This window comes from Danio rerio, chromosome 5 (genome assembly GCF_049306965.1).
Source record: "Danio rerio strain Tuebingen ecotype United States chromosome 5, GRCz12tu, whole genome shotgun sequence".
Taxonomy (NCBI): domain Eukaryota; kingdom Metazoa; phylum Chordata; class Actinopteri; order Cypriniformes; family Danionidae; genus Danio; species Danio rerio.
In genome coordinates, this window is record NC_133180.1 from 21,203,980 (window position 1) to 21,227,887 (window position 23,908).

The 23,908-nt window shown below is 35.9% G+C and overlaps 2 protein-coding genes across 8 annotated transcripts in view; one reads left to right on the top strand and one right to left on the bottom strand.

The window, feature by feature from the left end:
* sart3 (spliceosome associated factor 3, U4/U6 recycling protein) overlaps positions 1-5,802 on the top strand; it is a 32,622-nt gene extending 26,820 nt beyond the window's left edge. For 4 of the 5 annotated variants that reach the window (XM_005165154.6, XM_068221217.2, XM_017356104.4 and 1 more), the window contains exons 18-20: positions 115-267; positions 1,779-1,966; positions 3,817-4,388. In XM_005165154.6, coding sequence (XP_005165211.1) covers positions 115-267; positions 1,779-1,966; positions 3,817-4,009 — 534 coding nt within the window. In that variant the 3' untranslated portion in view covers positions 4,010-4,388. 5 annotated transcript variants of the gene reach the window in all.
* Positions 5,803-10,110: 4,308 nt separating this feature from the next.
* ficd (FIC domain protein adenylyltransferase) lies at positions 10,111-15,696 on the bottom strand. Of its 3 annotated transcripts, none has more exons than XM_005165112.5 (3): positions 15,587-15,696; positions 14,308-14,643; positions 10,111-12,032 (listed from the first exon to the last, which is right to left on the bottom strand). In XM_005165112.5, exons 2-3 carry the CDS (start codon positions 14,576-14,578, stop codon positions 10,954-10,956), a joined length of 1,350 nt encoding a protein of 449 aa, XP_005165169.1. In that variant the 5' UTR covers positions 14,579-14,643; positions 15,587-15,696; the 3' UTR covers positions 10,111-10,953.
* Positions 15,697-23,908: the final 8,212 nt, after the last annotated feature.

Sequence of the window (23,908 nt, forward strand, 5' to 3'; positions counted from 1 at the left end):
CTATGGTGTTGACTTGCATAATGAGGAGTGCAATTCAAATAATTTCTATAACATGTAATGGGTAACATTCAGTCCTTGCTGATCATTTTATATAACCGTGTGTCTGTCTGGCAGGTTTTTAAGTACAAAACTTCAATGGAAAAGCACAAGATCTTCATCTCGGGCCTGCCATACTCCGCCACTAAAGAGACACTGGAGGATCTCTGTAAAGAACACGGCACAATCAGAGCCATCCGGATAGTCACCAACCGCTCTGGCAAATCCAAGGTGTGTAGGTTTCTGTCACTAATATAATGACACCAGTATACTTGTTAATCCAGAGGTGTAATGTTTGCAAATTTATGATTTATGTATTTGATTATGATAAAATGTCTATTCATCCATCCATTGTAAAGAAATAGTGCTTCAGTGAGTTAGGGTGCTTTCACACACACTTGGTTTAATTGCCTGAACCGTATCCAAAACGTTCAGAAAATCATGCGATATCTGCAGAAATCGTTTTTATTGTAGATGAGCAGACGTTATGACTATGTTTGTACTGGGTCAGTTCTGCTTGTCACCAAGGCAGGTGATACACAGACATACGCACACGAATGAACATTATGAAAATGATAGTTTGTTGTACAGTTGGTGGTTCATTTCTGTTTTTTGTTACAATTGCATTTATATTAGAAGTGAACTGAACCATACCCCAGACCATCTCTTTCAGGTGGACTCGGGTACGGTTGACATGTGCGCACCTGAGTTCAGAAGACCGCGTTCATGCTAGCTAAACGTACCCTACTCTGTCGTACCTAAACCCAAGTGCCTAAAGTGCACAAGTCTGTGAGGGGTGTTCTCATTTTTGCTGAGCACTGTTGACATAGCAGACGCCCAGGTGATGATTAAAGAGTGTGGGAACACAAGGGATGGAGCCACACAAAATTTAAACTTTGAAAGAAAAATATCTGATATTGATGGAAGAGAAGAGATGCTCTATTTGAGTTCACTGACTTGAAACTTTTGGATGTTTCAAATTAAATCTCCAGAGATTGCAAAACTAATAATGTGTGAAACACAAAAGCTACATTACCAAAGACACAAGAGCTACAACTCAAATCTAACAAAGAAATTGCGTTCAGTTCAGTGCCTACCTTATTAGGCTGTAAAAATAGGAAAGGAACAGCAGTTCCAAAAGTAGTTTAATTTGTCCCTCATCTGGTTTATAATCTCTGGGGAGGAAATGTTCAGTGGACAACATGGATCTGTAATATTTGCCTAGGCCCAATTACATCCCAACAAATAGTTAGCTGGCATAGATTAGCCATAGTATAGTCACCAAGGATCACTTACAGTACAGGAAATTTGAAATGCTTGTCTTACACCAGGAGATGATATTAATTTGATGGGGTATTTATAACATTGTTTACAAACTGTTTCATTGATGTCTTTCTCTGTGGTTAAAATGCTTATTGAAAGATGTGAGATTTTTATTTCTATAGCACCTTTATAATGTAAGGAGATTATCAATGATGGAAAAAAAAGACATAAAAGTATTTCAGATTATGGAACATTCCAGCATTTCAGGCAGGGAGGAGAGTAATGATCGAATGCTGTTGCAGTTCAAGTGAAATTGAAAGTGATTTAGTTCAGATTAATTTAAAATGTTGCTGTTTAAATATCTGGATCCAAGATTATGTAAACCTCTGTATAAAGAGAAACAGACTGACTCACTGATTGTTGATTGTTGAAGCTGCTTGTTGTGAAACATGAACAAAGCTTGTGGGTTTTGTTTGTAGGGTTTGGCGTATGTGGAGTTTGAAGATGAAGCACAGGCCTCTCAGGCGGTGTTGAAGATGGATGGCACCATGTTAGAGAACTTCACCCTCTCTGTTGCTATTAGCAACCCCCCAGGCAGGAGGATGAAAGACGAAGCAGCGCCGAGTCGATTCCTGGGGGCAGCGATGCCAAGGCAACTTCAGGGAGCGTAAGTGCTGCTGCATTCACCAGTTTAGCTGATCACACACATGCGCACACTGAAGTACGGCTTTGGGGATGTCTGGGATTTTACTGTGAAAATCTGTTGCTATCAAATCTTCTGTAAATATTCTATTTGAGAAATAAAAAGCTTCACTTTTTTACTACGAAGTGTAAATACAACATATAGGGCTGAATGATTAAGCAAAACCTAAATTGTGACGATGAGGCTCACTGTGATTGTGAAAGATGCAACTCATTATTTTGAAGAGCAGCTGTTTGTAATCTGCCGTGTTTTGCAGTGAATGCTGCTCAATACATCTCAGCAGGTTCTGTCGGTTCCTTGTTTTTTTTTTTATACTTTTATTTTAAGGTTTTTAAGTACAACAGAAAACAACAAAAAAGCAAACAATATTGTCTCAGAATATACACACTTTGCAATTAAATATATGAATTGCCGTACATGTGGGTTCAGCCGTTGGGGATACAAAATGTAATGTTACACAATATGTAGACATCTAAAAGTCCTATAAGGTAGTGTGCCAGTCAGTTTTCATGAAGGGTGCTGGATTTGGATAGAGCACGTTTCAGGTCTAAGTATCCAAGAAAGAGTTCCCAGGTAGCAAAGTGTAGGGATAGTTTACAGTTTGACCCAAAGAATGACCAGTCTGGTAGATGAAGAAAAGCCGGAGTCAGAGATTTAAATAAATAAATCTGAACAATATCTTGAGCATAAACGTCAGACATCCCTTAGACTGATTAGAGCTGACTCCAGACCTGTGAAACGGATCAACAATCAAATAGAACACACACACTTAAAGTGTTGCTTCCAGTCCTCAGCCATCAGTTCCACTCAAGGTCTCCCTGACCTCTGACCTAGTTTGGTGGCTTGAAAAGTAAAGGATAAAGAAAAGGATAAAAGTTGGTCCATGATGAGATGGATTTGAAAACAGAAATCCGAATCATTCAAAATAATTTTTTGTTGGAATTAGACCTGATAAATCTGAGCCTTTCCAAATGGATAACGGAGGCCATATCCATTAGCCAGGTTCGAAAAGAAGGAGGTAAAGGAGATTTCCTGTTTTTTGGTATTAGCCGCTTGGCCACAGTCATGCCTAGAGTAAGGGCTTGTTGTAGATGTTTTGGAAGACTGAGGGAGTATCCTGAAACACCGAAAATAGCAAGCTCTGTGGGTTACTTGTAACTTTATTTAGGAAAGCTTAATTTGTCAGCCATTGTAGCCTTTGTAAATTGGGCCTCTCTTTAGTTTTCCTCCTAAATTAAAGCATCTTAAATTATTATTACTTTTATTAGGGGTGCTTCAAGTTAGTAATGTTACTGGTGTTCTTCCCAAACATTCTTGTTTAATATTGTTTCACAATTATGACTTATCTTTTCTTTGGTAAATTATGCAGCCCAACAGCAAGCATTTATGAATGAAACATCATGGACGACTGGTCATTGAAAGTTTGGTAGAACACCCAGACAAAATCTGACTGTAAGAGACCAAAAGTTAAATAGATATCCAATAACTGAACTTCTTAAAATGATTTATTTATTTATTTTACCATTTTTGGGTGAACAATCAAAATAAATCCATGTTCCAAAGTATTCAACGACTTAAGTTCAAATGTTATATTGTTTTTTTAAAATGCACAATGAATTTAAATAATTCATTATATAAACTTAATTTACTGTGGTGGTTAAGTGCTGGAAAAGCATAAAAATGTACCTTGAAAGTGCTTAAAAAGTTCTGGAATTTGAAGTTGGAAAAGGTGTGAGAACACTGAATGTCATTTGAAATGGCTGTTAGCAGCATTTTTAATTAGTTAATCCATCATGGTGCTGCTGTATTTTCAGGAGGGGTAAAGGACGCACTCAAATCTCTCTGCTGCCACGCTCTCTGTACCGGCAGAGCACTCCAGATGCCAAAGCAGAGAACGGCACCATCTCTGCACCTCATGCCACAGTGACAGACGGAGAAACCAGCCTGGACACGCAAACCAAGTCTCTTTCCAATGAGGACTTTGCCAGGATGCTCCTCAAGAAGTGAAACTGTATGCAGATAAACCCCCCTGCCTTCTGACAGAAAGCCATGCTGTGTCCTTATGAAGCCCGGCGGAGAAACAGCGTTTTAATTTAGCCTACTTTCTGTAAATATGAGCCCAGCCCTCAATATATATATAATATGACTATTTTAACACCTCATTCTTGGAGATGCGAGCTGTGTTGTTTTCTTTATTTAATACGTAATAAAGAAAGGGATTTGAGGGGCAGATTTCAGATTTTGTCAGCGAGTATTTTTTTAACAGGATGTTAATGCAAGGTATATGCAAGAACATTTAATAAGAAGATACGTGTATCATAAACCGCTTCATTTCTCAATAGACCCATTCCGGGGAAGCTGTCTTTCACCTCTACAAAAAAATAAAGATATACCTTTTATTTGACGTTTATCGGAACTGCATGTTGTATAAATAATTTATTTGCAGTACCACATCCATCTGAAACAGTCATGCATGTGTGGATTCACAACTGTCTTCATAACGGCTCTAAATGAAGGCTTATCGATGATCCAGCATCACATACGTTTGTGACCGAAGTTCACCTTTTGTGTTTCCGCAGCGCTTGAACTGAAAGCTGTGCACTCATATTTTAGCTTTTAGATTTTGTATTTTCTCAAAGCGCTGCCCTTTCGGTCTTTTAATTGCAGACACAGCTTGTAAAACCTGCCTTACCTGGTGTGCTCAAGGGTCCGAAAGGGATTGTTCACCTAAAAATAAAAATTCCCTCTGTTTATTTGCCAACAAGTAGCTCCAAATCTTCACAAGTTTCTCTTTTTGGTAAACACAGAAGCAGATGGATGCTGGAAAATGGTAAAAGTAGTGAAAAGGTTTTTAAACTATCTTCGTTTTCTTTTCACGTTTAAAATGATTTTGGAGAATTTCCAATTTTAGGAGAACTATTCCTTGAAGGTTAAAGCTTGTGTTCCACAGCCTGATTCAGCACAAGGAGTAAAGTTTTAGCTAAGTTAGTGTGTGTGTGTGTGTGTGTGTGTGTGTGTGTGTGTGTGTGTGTGTGTGTGTGTGTGTGTGTGTGTGTGTGTGTGTGTGTGTGTGTGTGTGTGTGTGTGGGCTGAGGATCAGAGTTTCTGCTTTAGACCTTCCCCGATGTTGAAGAATCTATGCAGCTGTAAATCGCTCAAACTTTCCACTGCGAGTTCACCTGACTGAATCCCATCCTCTTCTGTATTGTGTATATACACACGCACACACGACATTTATCATCCAAATGTTCTGGATATTAGTATTATTTACTGGTTTCGATGATGGACGTGTGCATTTCATCCACTATTTGACGTTAAGCTGATTCGTTTTGTTTATTTTTGATCGTGTTTTTTCACACCCCTCAATGGTTGGCCATAGTTTTGTAAAACATTTGTATATTTTAAACTAAAATTTAGAACAAAGTAGCTCTATATATTTGCGTTTGATCACCACAGTGGCCTAAAGTAGTGATTGAGGAACAAAAAAAAGGAATAAAAATAAAACGTGCTGTTGCAAATGTCTTGTTCAACATTAAAAAAAAGGAGAGAGAAAACCTGGTATAAGTGTGGTAAATTGTGCACTTTTTCTTGATTTAGTTTACTGTATGGATTATTTTGATTATAGATTGGTGATTTTTCTTTAGCGCCGTATTCGGTGTCATCTTTAAGGCACATTTATAATCATTTCTAATAATGTTCTTGTATTTCCTGTGTTGCTCAATTTGTACGGTCATGTTCTTTTCCCCCATTTGTTTTAAGGCCTAAATTGTTTAAGCAATTAAATGTATGTGGTTGTCAAACACATGACTTGTGTGATATTTGTGAATTATTATACTGAATATGAAAATATCTATAAATTCATGACATGACAAGTTGCACAATAATTTATTTGACACAATAATAAAATACTTTTTTTTTTTAGTAGTAAAATTAATCTAATTTAAATAGCTCAAACTAAAGTGCTTAAACAGTGGCAACACACAATTAAAAGATGTCAGTCAAAACATTTGAAAAAAATGTCACATCTTCTTAAATAACATTTTGACCAGCTGGAGACTTATATTACTTCCACCATATAGCAATTCTTATTTGTCTCCTCAAAAAAAGGAATTATTTAAACTATTAATCAACACACGTTAACTTTTGTACATGACATTTTGTTCCTGTAACCTTCCATATACAATCTTAAACAAGGGAAATAAATATGCATCCAACAAGCTGCAGTTCACAACTGTACTTCCAAGATGGTAAAGTAACTAAATCTCATCACATCTTTCACATCCAGCCCATTTCCCTAAATTCAGAAGGGATCAACTCACAGTTTTAGACACTCAGGAAGGAAAAAGAAAAAGCAGGATTTAGTTGATCTGACCTAATACTGTTCACTCAGTGGAAAAGAAAAGCTTTTCAATTTTACACAAAATTGACTAGTTGTGGCTAAAATGGGTCACAAAATGTAGCAAGCACATGTAAGGGTTTGTTCACCAAAATAAAATAAAAACAAAAACTCTTCATTTGCTCATCCTTATGGCAATCTAAACTCATCAGACTCGTTCATCTACTCAAAATATTCAGGTAAAAGCCCTCCAGTTTAAACTTATATTTGCAAACAAGTTCTGTCAAATGATTAATCGCGAAAAATCACATTCAAAATAAAGGTTTGTGTTTACATAATATTGTACCTTGTTTATTTCTTTTACAAACATGCATAAAATACAAATATTTCTGCAATATTTGTATTAGATACATTGGTAAGACTTAATTTTGATGGTCCCTATTGCACATTTTGCTGACTTAAAGTTGCATATGCCAATCACTTCTCATTTGAGTATTAGTAGACTGTCTGCTTAATATCTGTTGATTCTGCTCCTTCAACACATTTAATTGACTAAGAAACTTTGCAAGTGCATGTCAACTTACCTTAACCTCAACCTTATAGTCTACTGATAATCTAATGAGAATTAGTTGGCATGTAGATGCAATGTAACTTAAATTTCAACAGACAGACCATCACAATAAAGTGATACCCATATACTTTATATACAATATATGCATTCACATATATACAAAAAAAATGTAAATTAATATATATATATATATATATATATATATATATATATATATATATATATATATATATATATATATATATATATATATATATATATATATATATATATATACAGGTTTCAAAATATGCACAGTACATGCTTATATTATGTAAATAAAAACTTTTATTTTGGAATAATAAATACTCCTCCCTAGTAGAACTATTGTTCCGTCAACTAAAGATGAATTTATAAATAACTTACCTGATCTCTCTCTATTTCGTAATGCACCCGCAAACTCAAATGATCTTGATGTAGTAACCAGCAGTATGGATGCCATCTTTACTAGCACACTAAATACTGTGGCATCCATCAAATTAAAAAAGGCTAGAGAGATTAAAACTATACCATGGTATAATAGTCATACTCGTGCGCTCAAAACAGCAACCCGCGCCCTGGAACGTAAATGGAAAAAAACTCATTTAGAGGTCTTTAGAATTGCGTACAAAGACAGTATGTCCAGCTATAGGAGGGCTCTAAAATCTGCCAGGACCGAGCACCTGCGCAAACTGATAGAAAATAATCATAACAATCCTAGATTTTTATTTAACACCATCTCTAAATTAGCAAATAATCGGTCATCCTTGGAACAAACTACTCCACCGCAAATTAGTAGTGATGACTTCATGAATTTTTTCAGTAATAAAATAGAAGGCTTTAGACAGAAAATAGGAGATGCCAAACTTTCTGCACCGGCTTATACTCCAAATCCTGTAAATATTTCATTAAATCATAATAATAACCTACACTGCTTCAAAATCATAGAACATGAAGAGTTAGTAAAAATTATAAATAGCTCTAAACCAGCTACGTGTATGCTGGACTCAATTCCAACAAAATTACTGAAAGAGCTGCTATCTGCTATAGGAGAACCTCTTCTTAACATTATCAACTCTTCTTTATCTATAGGCCATGTTCCAAACTCTTACAAGCTAGCTGTTATTAAGCCTATTATTAAGAAACCGCAACTAGACACCAACAACTTAGCTAACTATAGGCCTATTTCAAATCTTCCATTTATGTCTAAAATACTAGAAAAAGTTGTTTCCACTCAATTATGCTCTTATCTGCAGACGAACAATATTTTTGAAGTGTTTCAGTCAGGTTTCAGGGCTCACCACAGTACAGAAACCGCCTTAGTGAAAATAACCAATGATTTACTCTTAGCTGCTGACCGAGGGTGCGTCTCGCTATTAGTTTTACTCGATCTTAGTGCGGCATTTGATACCATTGACCACAATATCCTCATAAATCGTTTAAAGTCTACAGGTGTCCAGGGACAGGCTCTACAATGGTTTAAGTCATACTTAACTGACCGCTACCAGTTTGTAAATCTTAATGGACAGCCTTCACAAATCTGCCCAGTTAAGTATGGGGTGCCTCAAGGATCAGTTTTAGGCCCTTTACTGTTTACAATTTACATGCTACCTATGGGAGACATTATTAGAAGACATGGGATCAGCTTTCACTGCTATGCAGATGATACTCAATTATATATTTCCACTAAACCTGACGAGACGTCTGAACTTTCTAAACTAACTGAGTGTATCAAAGACATCAAAGACTAGATGACCAACAATTTTCTTCTCTTAAACTCAGACAAAACAGAATTATTACTTATTGGGCCTAAATCTTGCACACAGCAGATCTCGCAACTCAATTTACAATTAGAGGGATACAAAGTTAGCTTTAGCTCTACTATAAAAGATCTGGGTGTCATATTAGACAGCAATCTAACTTTTAAAAACCATATATCCCATGTCACAAAAACTGCCTTCTTTCATCTGAGAAATATCGCTAAATTACGAAATATGCTATCCATCTCAGATGCAGAAAAGCTAGTCCATGCTTTTATGACTTCGAGACTGGATTACTGTAATGCTCTATTTGCTGGCTGCCCAGCATCCTCTATTAACAAACTTCAATTAGTACAAAATGCAGCAGCCAGAGTTCTGACCAGGTCTAGAAAATATGATCATATAACCCCAATTTTATCCTCCTTACACTGCCTGCCTGTTAAATTTCGTATTGAATTTAAAATATTACTTCTCACCTATAAAGCTCTAAATAATCTAGCTCCTGTTTATCTAACCAACCTTCTGTCTCGCTACGAACCAACTCGCTCCTTAAGATCTCAAAATTCAGGGCTTCTGGTAGTACCTAGAATAGCAAAATCAAGTAAAGGAGGTCGAGCCTTCTCTTTCATGGCTCCTACACTCTGGAATAGCCTTCCTGGTAATGTCCGAGGCTCAGACACACTCTCCCAGTTCAAAACTAGATTAAAGACCTATCTGTTTAGTAAAGCATACACTCAGTGCATCACCTAGCAGGTTCCACACTGGCTTCTACATCTTGCTTATATACACCATGAACAGCAGCTACGCTAATTATTCTCTTTATTCTCTATTTTCACCTGGGGATACTCATCCCGAGGTCCTCAGATTAGGCGGAGTCACTGATTGGATCCAAGACCAGCGACGTGATGATCCCAAGGATTCCATATCCGGGACCAGGCCATATCCTGAGCTGCTGCTGCGCTGATGGTCGTGGGGAGTGGAGAACATGAGTCTGATTCCAGCGACGCTCCAGGGACAGACGAGTCTTCATTGAGGCCATCTTCCAGCCTAAACCACGGCGAATGAAGTTCTGCACAAGACTCTTGGCCAGCGGAGAAATTAAAATGGTCGTGCCCAACTGAGTCTGGTTCTCTCAAGGTTTTTTTTCTTCACTCCCATCAGGTGAAGTTTTTTTTTCCCTCTCCGCTGTCGCCACTGCCTCGCATGGTTCAGGATTGGTAGAGCTACGCATCGATGAATTTGCTCTTCAGTGTTTGAACTCTCAGTAATGATTAAATCACACTGAACAGAGCTAAACTGAACTGAACTTAAACACTAAAACCTGAACTACACTGTTCCAGTTACTATGACCATTTATGTGAAGCTGCTTTGACACAATCTACATTGTAAAAGCGCTATACAAATAAAGCTGAATTGAATTGAATTGAATTGGAATGCGATTTAATCTTGACACTGATGGGTGAAACTGCACAGAAGCTCATTGGTTCTTGTGGAAGCTCAAAAATGCCATGTGACAAACAATAATAAACCCCATTGGTTCTCACACACCAATCGAGCATCACAGATTCTTCCATCATATCTGAACTCAGTAAACATCGCTTTGATTAATGTTTATGAGTCAATAAAAGCTAAAATCTGACTGTGTCTTGTTGGAATATGTGGATCAAACTTAATTTATAGAGATTTAGATCTCTTTAAGAACTTTTTAGATGAACTTTTCAATGAAATATTCTTCATTTGTCAACATCTTCATTAAAAGTTCAACAAATATCTGGGTGCTGAAAGTCACGAGGGGGAGTAAATGATGGCAACATTGTGACTTTCAGATTAACTAATATAAATGCATAAAACACTTAAAGGGACAGTTCACCCAAGAATGTAAATTGTCAAATCATTTACTCCATTTTACTTAGTTTTTACTGTTAAACTCAAAATATATCATGATGAATGTTGATATCTGCTAAACATTGACTTGTCTTAGCCATAGTATTTTTTGCTACTATGAAATTCGAAACATTTTACTTCCAAATATCTTGTGTTCAACAGAAAAAAACAGCTCATAAATTGTTATAACCACTTGAGGATAAGCAAATTTACATTCTTGGGCAAATAAAATACCTTGAAAATGGATCCACCAGTAATCCACAATTCACAAGTACAAGGTTGGAGTTGGACACTGATTTATAACAGCTTGATGTGTTCCAAATGGCACTTCAGCTTCCACACACATGCAAATCTGCATTACATTTCCCAACATGCATCTCTCTCAGCTGTGCACTGGAATGGTCTGTTTACAGTCAGGGCATGCGTGATTACTGGCACCAGGCAGCCCGACCGCATGTTCAGTAGTGGCGATCAACAGCGTATCGAGTGTCATTTCCGTGCATTTCGCGATGAATCGAATAAAGGGTCTAACGTCGCCCTCATTGGCTGTATCAAGCGCCGCGTAATACTCCGCCCTCTGCTCTTTCCGAATGGTGATTGGAGGATAACTAGCTTGCATTAGTATTAAATTCATCAGCAATCGTGACGTCCGTCCGTTCCCATCCACGAACGGATGAACGTAAACAAGTTTATAATGCGCCAGAGCGGCAAACTCCACCGGGTGCAGATGAAGCGTTTCCTCGGAGTTCAGCCACTGCACCAGCTCCTGCATGTGTTTGTCTAAGTCCTGTGGGTGCGGTGGGATGTGATGTCCCACGAACACTTGGTTAACACGAAAACGGCCGGCTTCCACGGGATCAGCGTAGCCTAGGACCCGTCGGTGTATTTCTAGGATGTCGTTTACTGTGATTGCTCCATCCCGGGATAGTAGGGTGGTGTTGATGTACTTCATGGCAACGTCAACTCCAATTGCCTCATTCTGTTCCTGAAGACTCTTTCCTGGCACGGCGTATCTGGTCTCAATAATATGGCGGATCTCAGACAGAGTGAGCGTGTTGCCTTCGATGGCTACGGTGTGGTAAATATGATGATAGTAGGTTTCCTCCATGACCCGACGCAGGGCAGAGTTCCCTTTGGGTATGGACATGAGACGTCGCACTTTCCCATCGATGATCCCGAAGTGTCGCTGATCAATTTCTTCGACTAATGGAAGCGTGCGATCCCGGCTCACCAGAGCCTTTTCGTGGCACGGCGAGATGGCGAGGGCTTTAGTGTAGAGGTGGTCCGCTTGGACGACGTCTTTTTCCTCCTCCAGGATGGTTCCTAATTCGGTGAGGGCTTCCACAAACTCTGGATTCATGTTGAGCGCATGGACAAGCAGCTTGTGGGCTTTCTCTCTTTTCCCACTTTTCTTCATCTCCAGAGCCTGCTGGAGAGCTGCTTTTGCCTCCAACTGAGTCTCTGGAAACAAATGGATAGTCAGATTAATGGATTATGATATTAGAGCTGAAAGATGTGGAATCAAGAGAGTAAGCTGTCATATGGGACCCTGCCTAGACAACAAAATCAGTCTTATAATGCAAGGGTATATACTTTAAGCCAAACATTAAATTCCCTGACTTTCTGTGACTAACAAGCTGAATTTCCATGCCATCTAATGAATAGGAAACGAACCAGATAATGATCATGAAACAGGATCTTATAAAAATGGTAACAAAACAACATTTTGATCAATGAAAATGAAATGAAATCTAATTTAAAGCGACAAACAAAATCCCTGATAATCCATTACTTGGACATCCCTAATTATTATTTTTTTACTAATTATTTTTTGAAAGTTTTCACCTTTAATGGACAGGACAGTGGAGATTACAGACACAAAATGTAGGGAGCGGAGAGAGGGGAAGAATCGGCAAAGGACCTTAAGCTGGGAATCCAACTCAGGTCGCCATGAACACCTTAATGTTCTGTCGATGCTCGAACCACTCGGCTATTTTAGCTGACAAATAAAACAAAATAAGATTTAAAAAAAAAAAAAGATTTTTAACGGCTTATATGGTATTTTAAAAGGTCTATGGTATTCCATAGATTCCAAAAATTCCATGACCTGTGGCAACCTTGTGTATATTTTTGCCAAAATGGTTGGAATATTAAAGATCTATAAAGACATTTTGTCAATTTCCAACAGCAAAAACTTAATTTATTGATCAGTAATATCCATGGCTAAAAACTGAATTTAGACAACATTAGACATAAATTTCTAAATATTCTGACATTTCTTAATCTTCATATTTCAGATTTTTTGAATAGTATCTCCCTTCTCCAACAAATATGTCCTATAAAATACTTATTTATTCAACCTTCAGGTGATGGATTTCAATTTAAATAAACACACTAATGACTGGATTTGTTGTCCAGAGTGACATTTGTTTAGATTAAACATGAACAGAGTGCTCAGCATTTACGAGCACAACCCTCACAAATCATTTTTCTAGAGGAATCTATACAATATTATATTTGTGCATATGCATATACATTAGATCACTCAGTACTGAAGCCAAATCTGGAGCTTATCTATTAAAATAATAATATTTTAAGTAATATATTAGTTTAACAAATCGGTTTTGCTCAAATGCAACAAAATATATGACCTATATTCACTGAAAAATTGATGAAAATAAGAATTTTTAAAATGGGGTGTACACATATATGCTGAACAGTGCAAGTACATTTAGGTTAAACTGAAAAAAATAATCTAATGTGAAATGAGTATTTAACACCTAATGAGTATCTAATGTATGTAAAGTGTATCCAATGATAAATAGTCATGAAAACAAGTAGAAAATGCAGCAACATGTATTGGCAAATCTTAGTAAATCATCTTGCACAAATTAATTATTTCCCTTCATATCAATTTTGCAGCTGCGACTGGGACAGTAACTCTTACTAATGCATTTGTAGCAAAATCTCTGTCATCGCTAATTCTTTAATTGTGTATCTATAGCAAATCCTGACAGGTTTTTATTGCTAAAACTGGTGCAAACTGATAGTAAATCTAGCCCTTCATATCTATCAAGCACTCAAAAGCTCCAATTATTTATTCCATGGTCACATAGAAACATACTGTAAGTTATGTTTACTTAAACATGCATTTGATTTAAAGTCCAAAATCCAAATTTTAAACATTTTACTTGAATTATTAAACATATTTGATTACTTTAAATTTTTTTATTTATTACAAATTATTATTAGTTACAAAAAAATAATAAAACAAAATAAACAATGTAAGTAAACTACTGATATATTTATATTATTAAATAATTAAAATGCCAAAAACATAATATATTTTTCCACACTAAAGTTAAGATCATTTAAATGAAAGAAATCAAAACAAATATGGAAACAACAAATATTAAAATTACTCAAATGTAAAAGCAAGATAAAGCTTATAATATCTACATAATTATGCATGCATAAAATGACCCTTTTTATTTTAATTTGCACATATTATTCTAATAAAATATTAAATTCAATTCAAACTACTAACAATGTATTTAGAGTTGTGTAAAAAAAGGTAATTTGAGAGTAAGAGTCTAACATTTCATTGCAGTTGGTTGGGTTTTAATACCAAATGTTTATTTGCATTAGCATGCATCAGTAAATTGTGCACAACATCCCCAGATCATTCATGTTGACATTCATTCAGCCACTCAACAACAGAAAGCCAAAGCTGTACCTTTACTGGGCTTGACTTTTTGTGGCAGGAGGTCTAGTGCTGTGAAAGGAACCGCCAGGCTGGTGGTGTGAACTACAGGCCTCTGGATGCCCCCCCACATCTGACAGCGCAGAAGGGCAAGACCCTTGAGCGTGGCACAGCATTGCTCCTCGATGCCCACTAAAGGCAGCAGCAGGACAAACACAGACCCCAGCAGGCCAAACAGAATGGGCCCCCAACCCCAGAGCAGAGGACTGCTGCCGGCATAACGCAACACCGCTAGAGCTGCCATCAGTCCAGAGACCCAGAGTCAACATGACACACGTCCCACATTACAGCTGCAAACTCTCCGAAAACCTGGGTCAAATGGAAAAACAGATGCTGGTAAAGTCATGAACTTTTAAATGAATGGGATATTCACCCAAAAATGTAAAATTACTAATTCATAATGTTTATGCTAGGACTGCACCATATTGGAAAATAAACCGACATAGCGATATTTTGTTTTTCTGCAATAAATATTGTGATATGAATATAATTTCAGCAGATTATTTGAATAGTTCAATTTGTTAGTTCCATTTAAGACTTTTTAAGGTCTAAACTTTAGATTTTGAGATTGAAGACATTCAGACCCTGTGGACACCCTGAAGATTGCAGAAAACATGTAACCATTGACTTCCATAGCAGGAAAAACAAATACATTGCAATTCAACAGTTATAGATTTTCAACATACTTCAAACGATCTTCTTTTGTGTTTAACTGATGACAGTACCTCAAACAGGTGTGAAACAAAGCATTTTGGGGGTGAACTATCTTTTTAAACTATTGTCCTCCTACATTCTAATAAGTCAAGTACAGCTTGGGAGTCTATTTAGGGAATAATAGTCAACTCAAAAACATTATATGAACATTGACAATACTCTTTCAGGTTTTTTTTTTCTTTTGTCTGTTCACTTTAGTTTAGTGTCCGCAGATGTCACAATTATAACAGGTTACACAATTTAAAGCAGCTGAACCAGTACTTGAAATGCATTACACGTAATTGAGTGTTAAGCACAAGGTCATTTAATATACTTAAATGACAAACTTTATCAGCAAATCATGCTGTAATCTTAACGTTGCAGGAAAATTTCCTCGACAGCTGAAAGATTAAGATAAATACCGGTTAGTCCATGACTACCAGCTGGTCATGACACAAATCTTACACCTTTACAAAAACACATTAACAAACCTAAAAAAACAGCGGCAAATTCCATCGTTTATAACATAAGAAATAAATCTCCAGTTGTTCAGAGATACCTTACTGGATGTTGAAGTTTTATTCCCAGTTCTGATGAGGGAAAAGATCAGAAAAGATGCCTCTGTCGTTAGCAACGTCAACTTCCGTGAAGCGGATATCACCTACTTCTAAGGTTACGCCTGGTTGGATGGTTTTAGTTAGAATGTGATTAGTGATTGGTCAGAATGTCGCCACACACCCTACAACAGCAACACAGTTTTCAGATCGTAGAACTTCACGATTGGACAAGACAAAAACGCATCTGGATCTGGTATGACATGATGTAATGCTCTCTGATAATCAGTTTGTCAGTGCTTATTTTATAATATATATTTTGATGCAAACAATAATCGTTTAATTAAAGAAATATTATGAGGAAACTGCTCTTTCAAGACGACGGTTTCACAATTTTTTAAAGACCAAAGTACAGAACAATACAAATTCAAAGAAGAAAGAAAGAAAAGAAGAAAAAAAGGTCAGAGGTGTACAAAAAACAAAATATTTACAAAAAATATTTGTAAAAGTATGCATACTAAGGGTAAGGGCCTTGTGGGACTACAGCATGTGGAAGGTTTTAAGTAAAAAAAGACTGTTTTAATGGCATTTTTTAATTAGAGCTTTGCTTTATGCTATGTAATGTTCTAATTATTTTAGTATATCAAGATAAGGGTCTCACAGTGACACAGTTCTGTGTGAGGTTTGCATGTTCTCCCCATGTTTGTGTGGGTTAGGGTGTTCCTGTTTCATATACATATGCTGGATAAGTTGGCGGTTCATTCCAATGTGGCGAGCCCTGATAAATAAGGGACTAAGCCGAAAAGCAAATGAATAAATTAATATCAGGATAAAATATGTTTTTGGTTATTAAATTTGCAATGTAAATATTATCTAAAGATTAATAACATAAGCTTCCTTCATTTTTTTGTTAACATGTTGGTGTTCTAAACAAAAATGTGGCAATAATTTGTAATCTACAAATTTGGAGATTTTCTTTGAGAATTGACAATTCCAAAAAATACAATTTCTGATGTGACAAACAAAATCAAGCTCTGATCTACAGTTTAAGTCAGAATTATTAGCCTCCCCTGTTTATTTTATCCCCAATTTCTGTTTAACGGAGTGAAGATTTTTTTCAACACATTTCTAAACATAATAGTTTTATTAACATATTTCTAATAACTGATTTATTTTATCTTTGCCATGATGGCAGTAAATAATATTTTACTAGATATTTTTCAAGACACTTCTATACAGATTAAAGTGACATTTAAAGGCTTAACTAGGCTAATTAGGTATAGGTAGGTTAGGGTAATTAGGCAAGTTATTATATAACGATGGTTTGTTCTGTAGACTATCTAAAAACAATATAGCTTAAAGGGGCTAAAAATTTTGACCTTAAAATTGTTTTTAAAAAATTAGAAACAAATAAGACTTGCTCCAGAAGAAAAAATATTATCAGACATACTGTAAAAAATTCCTTGATCTGTTAAACATCATTTGAGAAATATTTTTAAAAGAACAAAATTCAAAGGGAGGGTAATAATTCTGCATGTCCTGTCTAAACATGGAAAGAAAATGTTTGAAATGCAGAATTTTAAATGAAACCTTTTTAAATTTGTTTGCAATAAAAACATTTTTTAGGCAACAACCAGACCTCCTTCCAATTAAATCTCCAATGAACCCAGACCAATAAGATATTATGTAGGGTTTATTGACCATGAGTGATTGAAATAAGGAACATATGGCCTTATTTTCGTAAGAAAAAAAAAACATATTTTCCCACATACCTTTAGGATGTAACAAAGAGATATTTTCTAAATTTTACATACTGTAACGATACATAGGGGAATAGCAGCAAAGACCATTGCAAATTCGTTATGGGACACAGGAAAATTAAAATGTGATAAAAATGATTTATAAGTAATTTTAAGTAACCTTGGGGATTCAATACCTGCCTCACCAGAAAAAAACACAAGAGGTCAGTATTGCCTCAGCGACTAAAAAATAGCAACTCCATTATTATTCCACATGTTAGACACTTTTTACAGATGAAATGCTCTTATCTCAAAAGTACTTCTCTCCAAAAAACTAGGCATTCTATACAACATATAACAATCAAGGAATGCGTTGTATTTGTTCAAGAGCTCAGGGCACATATACACATACTGGCCCGTAGCTAGCCTGGTAAAAGAGGTGGTTCTTTTTTATTTTTATGTTTTTCAAAAAATGGTAACTTTATGCAGTTATTTGCCTTATTTTTATGTGATTATTAGGTTTAAATAATGCATTTTTTTATATTAAGCACTATTTCATATCTTTTTTCTGGATTAGCTTGCCTGATGGTGATCATAACCACATTTTTAATGGACCAAAATATTTCCTAAAAATGTAGAATAAAGAAATACAACAACAACAACAACAACAACAACAACAATAATAATAATAATAATAATAATAATATTTTTAAAACACAAATTTATTACATTGTATATCATTAGAAAAAAATCGGAATTTGTTAAATTTTTAAATTAAAAACTGTATAGCCTATTGTTATTTATTGCACAATTAACAAACCAGCCAGCATAACATTTCTTCAGTCATTTTATTTGGACATCTGATTAATAATATTAATAAAAATACACTTTTTCTAGCATCTCTTGTAAAAAAAAAAAAGTTAATTTGAAAGTTCATAGATAACAGCAATAACCTAATTAGTACTTTAATATGGGCCATTTTTGTGCTTTCCACCTTTTTAATGGTCATTTTTAAATTTCAAATAAGAGGCCCAATATTTAGAATAAAAGTTACCTATGTATTTTCTATGTAACAACACTACAGTAGGTCAGTAGTGAAAGATGACTTCTCTTACATCAGACTTTGTTTACTTGCACAGCTGGATGTTTGACCCATCCAAAATAAATATTTGCATTGGCCAAAACTGACTAGCTGATGTCACGTTGAAGCGACAATCAACAGAGGATTCCACATGGTCTTAAAGCCTTCTCAATAGGTCCTTTTCACAATTTATTATGGCATAGCAGCCATAAACTAACACCCCCCCCCCCCCCCACTCCGACTAAAGGCCTGCAAAAATAGCAACACGAAGTGAAAAATACAGTTAGAAATAGAAATGAATACATTTACATTTACAATCAATGAATACAATACATTCCCATGAATACAATAGAAATGATAAAATTCATGCATCATATATACATCTAGACAGTTTATGTGCACTATGTGCATTGTTGACCTTTTTAATGGTACAAATAACAAATAAAAGTATTTATATAATTGTATTTACAATTTAGTGGCTTTATTGGTTACAAAAAAATTGGTTACATAAACAGTAAGGGTCCTGTACGAATAGAAATAAAGATGAATTGAACTGACAAAATAAAAAAATCTGTAGTGTCTGCCTGAGGGGAGAAGTGAGAACAGTTCATGACCTGGATCAGAGGCACCTTGAATATTACAGACAGACATGACTTCAATGACACATAGGCCTAACTTCAAAACTGTTTAGTCTATCATTTGTTAAATAATTGATAGAGCTATTAAAACAGATCACTATTGTATACCTTATAGACTACGTTCTATTGTAATTTTCTGAAATAAAAAAAATCAAATATGAAAATGTGTGTGATGTTGTCATAGAGAAAATAACAGTGAGTTTGCATGATTTTTGACTGGACTGCATTCCTGAAGCTCGCCACATGTTAATACCGTCCACACAATCCGTTTTACACATACAAAGAGAGGAAGAGAAACAGAAACCACATAAATCCCTTCTCACCACACTTCACCAAGTCACTGAAGCCATTAAACTCTGAATACAAATCATGTCCTTCATAGACTTTAATGTGCATCTACATAAAACAACCTGCAGAGAGGCATCTAGAGACGTTGTAATGATGTTTTCGATGAAATTGCATTTGGAATATAATCTCAATCATAATTTCACACCGCTGGTTTATGAATTACTGTGGTTGTGTGCCCTCCTGCAGAACATGAATCACAGCATATAATGGGATCAGTGTGCCTCATTTCTGTAAAGCAATAAGTCTTAGGGCAGCAATGGGAAATCTCTCATACATCTTGCTTTTTTTGAGACTAAAATGTCTGCCTCAGACTGGAAAGATTGCAAGGGATCAAATATTATTTTTTATACAACAGTTCTGTCTGGTTCTTGAATCTGAGTGGCTGATATATGGCAATATTCTACAAATAACAGCACTCCCACAGTCTCCTCACCATTCTGGGTTAATTATTGTGAAATCTTAATTGCTACAAACAAATACTGGGAAATCTTAAAATGTCAGCAAAGTCACCTGTTTTGTCATCACTTTGGACATTACGCTAGAGAATCATTCAAATACCAGTTTTAAGGTGACATTGGTGAATGAGCAACAGTTTCTGCTGTTCTTACATCAGCTGCAGATGTGAATGAATGGCGTAAGAAAGTAGTTCCTCTTACAAAAGGTTTTTTGAGACTATCCGTGTTTGATTATTTTTTTTATATACATAATTTTGTCGTTGAACTGTTGTTTAAACACAATGGGCCCTATCACACACCCGGCGCAATGTGGCGCAAGGCACGACGCAATTGTTATTTGCTAATTTTAGCTTGGCCCAAGAGTCGTTTTGACATTTTGCGCCAAGCTGTTTAAATAGCAAATGCATTTGCGCTCATATGTACACCCGTTCTGATCTAAAAAAGCAGGCGTGTTTTGGCTCGTTGCTATTTTGAGAAACTATAATAGTCTGTTCTTTAGTCCAGAACAAAGCTGGCCTATATTCTGACGCAGAGTGCGCCTGGCTTACACACTGCTTAATACCATTGTATTAAGTCAATTGTATTACATTGACTGTAAGCTTAATACACACAAGATGTAGAGCAATACGCAAATATCTTTAATGAAAAAGATATAAAATGTTAAGGATATAATAAGGATATATAGGATATAAATATAAAGGATTATAACATTACAAAACATATTATTTTCTAGCCAATATGAATTTAAAAACCACTGCCTTCATACTTTCTTCATCTCGGGAGGCTTTTTCAGTTCTTTAAATTTTCTTTTGTATAATGTTATTATTATTAGCAGTATTATTTATTATATGCATATTTATATTTGTTTTATTAAAAACAAGCTTAGATTTGTCCACATGTCAGGTTTTAGACCATATGGGACACAGCATGTGTATTAGGATATAACTCAGGTTTTTGAGCACACTTCATTATTATTGTTCATTTATTCGTTTGCTGGAAATTAGAACTGAATTTAGAAATGGTTTTGAAATAAATTTTTGCGCTTAACAAATGAAATTAATTATTTATAGGCTAATTGATGTCTGTGCGTACAAGGTTTCCCTATCCATAAGACCGAAAGTGAAACTAGATTATGAGATGCCTTATCTTTCATTCTCGTGCTGTAGATGCTCTGTTTAACTGTTTTCTTGCTTGTGAAATGCTCATTTTTTCCACTTACACTTACTTTACGTCCTTACAATAGCAAATGTGCAATGGCGCGACACAACTGCCTCTTAAAGGGTACGGGAGATGAGACTCTGATTGGTTTATTCTCAAAACACACCTATAACTCATAAAGAAAATAAATTCAACCCTTTTAGATCATGCATCATGGCGCAAAATGGATTTTTCTGTCCTTAAATTAGCAAAAGTGGATTCTGACACGCCCTGAAAGCGTTTGCGCCCTGCGTTTTGCGCATGGACCGTCAAAACAGAGCCCAATATGTATATGGCTGTATATCGACACTGTTGAGGGCCACTAAGGAACTCAGCCTACGGCCTCGTGCCATTGTACAACTACCACCAGTGCCAATATGACACTGCTACTCGTGTGATATTGCTCTATTCTGTTACATTGCACAGTATGGATAAAACATGTTTTTTTTTTCATTAAAATTACATAATTTGCCAGATGCTTTTATCCAAAATAACTTCTAATAACAATACAGCAATATCTGAAGTAATCAAATCATTAGGTCTACTAGTATATTTTGTGTTAACACACACACACAAACATATATATATATGTTTTTTTTTATTAAACACAATAGAATGCAAGAATCAAATAATATAACGTGCCATATTTCTTAATACAAAGGACATCCACTAAATAATACCTTAGAACACTTAAGATTCATTCAGTGAGAGATTATTCATGCCCCGGTGCTCCACAGAGACCTTTAGAAGGTCCTTTATTTCAACTGCTGTCAGCTTTTATAACAAAGTGGTCATTTAAATATGTGTAGCTTTTTGTTTTGGTTTGCTCTGTTACTTAATGTGTTTTTTTGGTGGTATTAGTTGTTTTATATTTTATTATAATGTATTGTGATATCAATGATGTAAGGGATTAATAAAAAGTTCTTCTTTCTTCTACTACTACTACTAAGCAATTACTATAATTTCTTGAAACTCAGCTGCTCCGGTTAAGCAGGTTCAGTAATGGGGAACAGAATGGCAGTGGAAAGTAAGTGAAAGTGATTTGAAACCTTTTTGGTATGCACCACATGTCACTGTTCTCTTGCAGAACACAAGCAGACAAGATGAATTAGCGAATATATATATATATAAAGGGCTGCAGAGCTATTGTTTTGTAGGGAAACGTCGAGGGGAACAGCTACTGAAAGCTAGTGTATATGGATGAAGGGAGGAATCAAGTGTCAGTCTTAATTGCTGCTCCATTCTGGATGAGCTCCAGCGGTTTAATAGTACTGGCTGGAAAACTGGCTGTGTAAGTGTGTGTAGGCATGTGTGTGCGTGTGTGAGAGATCAGCTTTCACAAATATATTTTGTACAGTTCATCAGCACATTATCAAAGCTTTTAGTGATTGAAAGGGTGAGATGCTATGATCGTATCTCCTCTTTATCATCATATTTCTCATGAATAGGTTTATGCTTATGTGTGATCAGCTTTCACAATTATGTAGTTCATAAGAGCACATTATCAAAGCTTTTAGTGACAGATAATGTTAGAGGTTATGATGGAAGTAAACATATATCTAGAGAGGAGCTGACAGAAAGGAAATAATAGGAAATCTCTGCCTTATCTCTTTTATATCTTTTCATAATTGAGTTTAGTTTCTGAACAGATGAACGTGCATGATAGGGCTTGTGCCTTAAGTCTGTTCAAAGAAAAAATATGGATGTCACATACTGTTAAAGTCAGAATTATGAGCCCCCCTGTTTATTTTTTCCCAATTTTCAGTATGACGCAGAGAAGATTTTTTCCCTTCCAGCTGCAACCCATCACTGGGAAACATCCATACACACTCATTCACACTCATACATAACGGACAATTTAGCTTACCCAATTCACCTGAACCACGTCTTTGGACTTGTGGGGAAAACTGCAGCGCCCAGAGGAAACCCACGCGAACACGGGGAGAACATGCAAACTCCACACAGACATGCCAACTGACCCAGTCGAGGCTCAAACTAGCGACCTTCTTGCTGTGAGACGAATATGCTACCCACTGTGCCATCGTGCAACCTATATTTGAACATATATACACATATTTGTAAATCAAATGGCTGAGAAATTTATTTATTTTTAAATATTTTACAATATTTGTTGAATATGACATGTATGTCTTTTTGAAGTCCAAACATGAAATTATTAAATATCTGATATATTGGCATATAAACTCACCGACCACTGTATTAGGTACACTAGTACCGGGTTGATGCCCCTTTTGCCTTCAGAACTGCCTTAATTCTTTGTGGCATCAACAAGGTACTGGAAATGTTCCTCAGAGATTTTGATCCATATTGACATGATAACATCACGCAGTTGTTGCAGATTTGTTGGCTGCACATCCATGTTTCATCCATAAATCTCTCGTTCCACCATACCCCAAAAGTTCTCCATTGGATCGAGATCTGTTGAATGTGGAGGCCATTTGAGTACAGTGAACTTATTGTCATGTTCAAGAAACCAGTCTGAGATGATTCGCAGTTTATGACATGGGGCTTTATCCTGCTAGAAATAGCCATCAGAAGATGGGTACACTGTGGTCATAACAACATAGACATGGTGTGAGGAAATGGAATTAATTTTTTTTTTTACTTTTGTCTTTTTATTTTTACAAATGTGATTGCTCCAGACTTTCTGTCACTAGAAGTCTAGAAGTGTTTACCATCACAAGGAGCTGGATGCTTGTAGAAGTTGTGAAATATATTGAAGGTGCATTTGACTGTTCAATTCTGGTACGAAGAGAATTTTGCAAAAAAAGGAAGTATTTTTGTTTGCGTGTGGCCACCGTAGGAATACAGAATGATTAGTATTAGCTGTGTATAATTGCTGGAGTCA

Bases quoted from the DNA above. Each gene is read 5' to 3' on its own strand.
- ficd (XM_005165112.5), bottom strand. From the start codon at position 14,578: ATGGCAGCTCTAGCGGTGTTGCGTTATGCCGGCAGCAGTCCTCTGCTC. The intron at 12,033-14,307 runs GTACAGCTTTGG...ATTTGTTTCCAG, and splicing joins AAAAGTCAAGCCCAGTAAAG to AGACTCAGTTGGAGGCAAAA.